At 29.8% G+C, this 7,695-nt stretch overlaps 1 protein-coding gene across 1 annotated transcript; it reads right to left on the bottom strand.

The window, feature by feature from the left end:
* On the bottom strand, positions 1-979 carry LOC106766085 (heavy metal-associated isoprenylated plant protein 39-like). Its single transcript, XM_014650847.2, has 3 exons — positions 858-979; positions 680-755; positions 1-578 (listed from the first exon to the last, which is right to left on the bottom strand). Exons 1-3 carry the CDS (start codon positions 861-863, stop codon positions 292-294), a joined length of 369 nt encoding a protein of 122 aa, XP_014506333.1. The 5' UTR covers positions 864-979; the 3' UTR covers positions 1-291.
* Between the last annotated feature and the right edge of the window lie 6,716 nt (positions 980-7,695).

The following is a 7,695-nucleotide window of genomic DNA, read 5'->3' as shown; positions in this document are numbered from 1 at the left end:
ATTTAAATTTCAAAGGCTAGAAAGAAGCATCAAAAAGATAACCTATCACTCAAATCTTGGAATCCAGAAGATAACATATCACTCAAAAATCTTGGAACAGAACATATTTTCTGTGGGATACATTTTACAAAATGACAGTCTAATCATACACCACACAGAAATTACACTGTACATAATTTTTAGCACCTTGTACACACCATAATCTTCAACCTAAGATCATGCAAAATACTAACAAAACCAACATCATTGCTTTGTCTTTCTTATCATATATTGTCTGATATTATGTTTAGTTTAGCAGATGACACAGGTATTAGGATTTTCATCGTAACTTGTGACATAGTAACTTTGACTATACTGTGGAGTCATCTGATAATAAAGTGGATAGTATGCTTCATTGAGTTTTAGAGGAACAGCTAACTTTGCTGCCTCGTTCTTATCTTTCTCCTCTTTTGCTGGTCCAACTGAAACTATTTCCGTATGACACAACTTTCTTAGCTTCGACACTGCATTCACCGGATCAATGTCACCCAACAAGATCAATTTCATGTCTTTCACATCAACAGAAACCGATTCAATCCCTGCAGTTAAAATAATCATAAGCACTAGTTTGTTCAAAAACATTTGAATACTTGACACAGTACGATATTGATTCTGTTTTCTTGGAACAAAATCATTGTACCTGAAAGGCCAGATGCTGTCTGCATGGCTTTCTGCTTGATTCTGTCACCATGCAAGTCCACCTTCAACACTACTTTCTGTCAAAGAACAAATCAAAGAACTATTAAGATTACCTCTAAGTTTTGAACATGAAAAGAGAGGTATTTTACATATGCATGCAAAGAGAGCTTATTTCTGACCTTCATTGTTGCTAAAACTTGTTTCTGAGTACTGTAAAGCAAGAACTGTTTGGCTTAGTGAGGCCAAAGGGTTATAGGAGGTGTTTTTTGTTTTGTAAATGAAGTTGTGATGAAAATGGTTGAGAATGAGTCATGTTTATAGTAGCATATGGTGAGACTGAGAAACAAAGTGAAGTGGAGTCAACACTGGTCAAATGATATAGTATAGTCTTTCTTCAAAAGTTTATAGAACAATTCTTTTGTTCACACACGTTGTAGTAAGCGTGTTATCTTTAAATTTGCAGTCTCTTCCTACCCCTACAGTACCTTCTAAGAAAGTGCAAGTCAATGAAATCTTTATATCATATAAAGAGTGTAATAATTGAAGGCCTTTTTTCTTTTTTTGTTTTTTCTCTAAAGCATATATCGTTTGAGAAACTGACAGTACTTGGTGCTTAGTGGTTGCAAAACAACAAGATAAACATTAAACAATGATGATGTGATGATTGCTAAACTTTGGTGTTTGCTTCAGTTCCTGCAATGATGTCAACATTTACTGCTGTTAATAGGTAGAGTGGGAAAAAACAGTTTGATGAAATAAGAGAATAAAAACTAAAGGAAAATATATTTTAACACCATTTTTTGACACTATTTTGACACTGCACACGTGTCAAGATGTGGTTGGACGATTTTAAATTAAAAAAGACACTTTAGTTTTTCTCTTCCAAATATACCCTTATCTAAGTTTTTCTCTTCCAAATATACCCTTCTTTTGTAGTACACTTTTCTTGACACTTACTTGTTCATTTATTAAAATAAATTGTATAACTAATTAAATTTTATGGTTTTTAATAAATTTTAATTAAAACATGATTTCTTGTGCTTCTAATTCTAAAAACGAAAGAAAATTGAAGTGAAAACACAAGTGAAAAAAATAAACATTTTAAAGATGTGAAAAAACTCAAGAAAAATTAATTGGTTTATCGCATGAGAGTATTGTTCTTACCTTCATCGTTGTTCTATAGCTTCCTTGAGAAAGCTAGAGTTGGAATATTTGTTGATATGGATTTTTATATATTTTTCAAGTTTAAGGAATTTGTGAGAAATATGGATGGGAATAAGGAATATTTATAAGAGCAAATCGTGTATGTATAGCTAGTCAATTGAAGTCAACCAAATTTAAATTATATTTTTTTGTATAATTACTTTTTTAATATAAAGTATGAATGGACTTTTTATAAACACTAATCACTATCGAAAAACTAATTAATCATTTTTAGTGGGTTTTCTTCTCAGCCACATTGTTAAATATTTAAATAACCTTTTTCATTTCTTAAAAATAATTTGGTTTTTGGTTCTTATGATTTTTTTCCTTGTGATTGTTGAAAGTCTCATATCGTTAGAGATAAGGTCTATTCATAGTATATAAGTGGTTGTTAACCTCATCTTACAAAATAATTTTATGGAGTTGAGTTAGACTTAAACTCACACTCGAAATATATAATGTTATAATGTTATAAGAATAGGATTGTCAAACTAGTGTTGAATTGACGCCATTAAAAATATCACATTTTCTTAATTTGAACTGATTATGATATTTACTCGAATGAAAAATGACTAAAATCAATATTATAACCAACCCTTTTAAAACTCATTATTTTGTGGAAAAGAATTCGTGATAGTAAACTAAAGTTGGTTGTTTTCTACTAAATATATGTAGGTTGTGATTTCGTGTCTTCGTTTTGAAAACATTAATCACTTTTTAGTGTCAATTTATTGTTGGTAGTTGTAGGAAAAATGACTAGATACTAAAGTTGATTTGTTTTCTACTAATGTATTTAGTGATTTCGCGTCCTCGTTATACACTTCAAAACATTAGTTCTTAGTGTCAATTTATTGTTAGCAGTTGTAGGAATAAAATGATTAGATACTAAAGTCGATTGTTTTTCTACTAAAAATATGTAGTTTATGATTTCGTGCCTTCGTATTATATGCTTGAAAAGATTAGTTTTTAATGTGAATTTATTGTTGGTAGTTGTAGAAAGTGATTAGATACTTTTTTATATATAAATATGTTATATAAACTTTAAAATAAATGTAAATAATACTTTTAATTTAACAACATGGATAATGATATTTAGACAACATTTTTTTGACAACATTTAAACATTGATTACGTGTCAATCTGTGATTGGTCAAAAATTACTCCAGAATCAATAATAATAATCATAAACATTATTGTGGAGTAGTTTTTGACCAATCACAAATTGACACGTAATTAATGTTCAAATGTTGTCAAAAAAATGTTGTCTAAATAGCATCATCCTAACAACATAGTTAATCTTTTGTGTTCTATGTAACGTGAACATTTGAATTGAAAGGCATCAAACAATATAAAACAATATTTAAACATAAATCTAAAACGTCTTGGACATGTTAAAAAAATTTATTTTAATTGAATTAAAATGATTATATGTATTTAGTTTTAAAGTTTGAATATAAACTATATCAAAATTTGGAAAATAAATAAATTCTAATTTTAAGAATTAAAATCATATTTAACTAAAATAAATAATTACTTAAATCAAAATAAAAATATCATTATTTTAAAGAATAAGTAGTTGTTTTATCTGCAAAATTTGAAAAAGATGATTTACATAAATTTGAGTGGAATACTAATGAAGCAATGATTTTGGAAAAAAAGTGACATAAAGTAGAATGGTGTTTGGTGATGTTAGAAGTTGAAAATCAGAAACCCTAGAGAGTTCCTTCATGGAAAGTGAACCAATGAAAAATGTTACAAAAAGTGTAATCATTGAAGCTTTTGTTATATCTTTTTGTTTGAAAAATGATGACACGTTCCTGGTTTTGAAGGTTTATAGCATTTCTGGCACATCTTCGTCTTTCATTCACTAGCCATGCATTTCTTCTTTAACTTTTATTTCACTATTCAAATTTACGTCATTCACAATATATTTTAATGAGGGTTTCTCTATGAGGGATCATTACGAATTATACTAAAACAACCTGAAATAACTGTTAGCTCTTATATCAAAAGTTTAAAACAAGGAAAATGACAGTTTTTTGTTTTTTTAAGAATCTCGTGTTATTACCAGAATGCTTATTTATTTTATTTTATTTTTAATTTTTTTCTTTCTTCTCCTCTGTAAATTCGACCCACTGTCCCTGCTGTGTTCAACGATGCTGAAAATAATGAAGAAGATAAATCACAAAATTAAAAATTAGGAAAAACAAAACAAACAAAAAAGAAGAAAACATCTCATCCACTTTTAATTTTTTTTCTATTTTTATTTTTTCTTAAACAAAAATATATTATCTAACGTTTATAGGGAGAAGGAGAATATATTAATTAACGAAAGAAATAAAAACCAAATCTAGTTTAATTGTTTGAATTTTGGAAAAAAGAAAGAAAGAAAGAATGAATGAATGACTTAAAAACATATCTTTTTTCGTAATTTTTATTTAATATGTTACAACATAAGTTTTAACTCATTTTCTTTCTTAACCAAACATTGGTGTTGGAACACAATTTGTTTGCTTATTATAGTGAAAAAGGGAAAGATTGATTAATGAAAGAAAGAAAATCATGTCTAGCATATAATATTTTCCTTTGGTTTCAAAAAAAAAAAAAAAAAAAAAACTAAAAAGAACATAGTTCCCTCCTACATAGCATTCATCTCAAACTTGAGAGAGAGAAAAAAAAAAAAAGATTCGTTGGCATGATAAAAAAAAATCAAATTGTCCTAGCTTTTTATATTTTCTACTAAAAATATTTATGCAATTTTGCATATATAACATCTTTTCTTGCCTTCATGCTTGCACTTTTTACTCGATCAAACAATTTCCAATGTCTAACTCATTTTTTCTATTATTTTCTTTTTCCTTTTTTATGTTCTCTCTCTCCTAAACCAAAAATATGTATTAGATGACCAAAAATATCTATTCCTACACAAGTAATCAATCATGTACATTCAGGGAGTGAAAAATACTTCTCATAAAAAGTGGGCAATTCTTCTTTTTACCTTTTGAAAAGTTAGACAAATCCATTTCTAATAATACAATCAATTATTGAAGTGCAAGTTATATTTTACATCATTCTATATACATGCATGGATGAGAATAAGTTGATAAAATACATATTATTTTCATTTCTAATGCTAATAATTATTCAAAGAACACTCTCCATTTGAATTTTGGTAGCTATTTCTTATGATTAACCCATCAAATTTTGTCAACATTTTACACAATGGTATATTTCTAATCATATAGAAATTAGGGTTAAATATGTTTTTAGTCCCTATACTTTGGGACGATTTTGGTTTTAGTCCCTCTTTCAAACTAAGGTACAATTTAGTCTTTCAACTTTAGAAAACTCCGGTTTTAATCTTTTTTACCAAAATTTTTTAACTTTATTTGTTGTTTCAAGCATGTTTCATTATAGCATTTGGATTATTTATGCTATTTGACACATTTTTCTCAATGTTAACTGAGAAACGCGTTTGAAATAACAAATAAAGTTAAAAGAATTTGGTAAAAAAGACTAAAACGATGAAGGACTAAATTGTACCTTAATTTAAAAGAGGAACTAAAACCAAAATCGTCCCAAAGTATAGAGACTAAAAACATATTTAGTCCTAGAAATTAAAAGAAGACAATGGTCATATAAACGGATTTTTTCTCTTGAATTGTTTGTTAAAAAAAATCAATGGACCCTTTACTCTGTAGATGAAGGATTTTCTTTCTTGAAACGAGAGAAGTTGTAGTTGTGTTAAAATTTAGATACCTGAAAGACCAAATACTGTCTTTTTAGCTTTTTGCTTGATTCCATTATCATGCAAGTCACCTTTGTTAGAAAACAAATGAAAGAGCAGTTAGCACATGATAACAAAATACTTACGCTGTGTTCGTTTGGAGGGAATACACTATTCACGGCGATACGAGAGAATGGATTTGCGAGATGCGAGTTGTTCTCTTCAGATAATTTGCATTGATTTGCGAAGATAAAAATCAGCTGATTTACAGGATCTTACTGTTGAAGGCATCTCGCTAATTTGAGAGGATTTACGCTGATTCACTACAGAAAGACCCTTGTACCCTTGTTCTCCAACAGAAATAATTAATACATACAAATTAAATAACATACACATTGTGCAGAGAGTGACGACCAGTGGACCAGAGGTATTGTGTCTCTCCATTTTTGATGTGTTGTTGCAGGTACAAGACTGTGATTTAAAGGAAGAGCACTGGCATGCATGGGAGGAGGAAGAACAGTGTTGATGATGATGACGGAGTGGATGCAGATGAGCAAACGTGGAAGGAGGGATTGAACAGGTGAAGAAGCTACGTGTGTGAAGGAGTTCCAAACCAGGCGTATCCGGATACAAGGTTGGCGTATCCGGATCCAGCTTCTCCAACATTTTCCATGGGAGACGTATCCGGATCGGGCTTCTGCAGCGACTTGGCGTATTCGGATCCACCTCCGGCAGTCCATCCACCTCCAATGGCGGTGCCACACCGCCCACGCCATTATTCAACGGGAAGCCACCATTGACACCGGTGTAGTGGCGTTGAAACTCGTCCTCGGTGAGATCGGAGAACTGCGTGACGCCGTGGATGGCAGTGGGATCGAGCGCCTGGTTCTCCGCCGCTCTCAGCATGTTTCCTGCGAAAATATCCAAACGCTGTAAATACTCTTCCCGCGTGGAGTAGTTCCTCCCGTAGTTCTCCATTAAGACTTTGAACCTGTTCTCCGTTCGCAGAAGTTTGTTGTCTTAGAGCTTCAGCTTTCTGGCTATGTCTTGAAACGTGGTTTGGCGAGCAAAGGATAGGGTTAGAGCAAAGAGTGAAAGACGTGCGAAGCACGTGAGGCTATGACCTCACTTTGGTACATTTAAAAATAATTTTTTTTTACTACATTATAATTTCTTTAATATTTAAAATTAATTTTAATTATTATTGATTAATTCCTCTCTTTATTAACATTTTATAGATTTAAATATAACATTAAAAAATAACATTTTATATTACTTTAATAACTAGAGACATTTTGGTAATCTTTAATTTCTACCAATTAAACTAATTTTTTAAATCTGTTACATCAATCAAATCTTACACTAATTCTCATAAACTTTACCCTCAAATCCACTCTCAATTACCCACAAATCTACTAAAAAAAACAACAAAAAAATTACCCTCAAATTCACTCAAATCCATTCAAATCATCTCCCCCAAATCATCTCCCACAAATCCATACAAAAGAACACATCCTTATTTATTTTTACCTCCTAAACATGAAATGAAATTGTAGTTAAATATACAACCCCAGTTGGAAACAAATGGTAAAACCTTCACCTTTACTATTTTCTCTCATTCCAAACAAACAAAAAAATTCTTCTTTTCTTTCTCTCTATATAATACCATATTTGAGCACATTATAGTTGTACAAATAATTTTTTAATTTATTTTTATTAAACTACTTTTTGGTTAAACTTTGGAAAAGAAATATTGTTTTGTTACATGGAGTTGATTTGTTGATATTCATCTAAATGTGGATATACTCTAAACATATTTCTTTCATGTAATCAAGGTCACAATGGGTCATATGTTAATATATGATAGTGAATGTTTTATGGAAAGCGTAATCTTGGTTATAATTATTTTTTGTATAAATCCAGATGTGATCTATATAATTACATTATGTTCGATGGAACTGAATTGGTTATGAACTACTAATTAAAACATTTTCTTTTTATACATACATACATACATATACATACATACATACATATATATACATACATACATATATATATATATATATATATATATATATATATAT

The sequence above is a fragment of the Vigna radiata genome, chromosome 1 (genome assembly GCF_000741045.1).
Source record: "Vigna radiata var. radiata cultivar VC1973A chromosome 1, Vradiata_ver6, whole genome shotgun sequence".
Taxonomy (NCBI): Eukaryota; Viridiplantae; Streptophyta; class Magnoliopsida; order Fabales; family Fabaceae; genus Vigna; species Vigna radiata.
The sequence above is the reverse complement of the archived record's forward strand: the minus strand, read 5'-3'. Positions and strand labels throughout refer to the sequence as shown.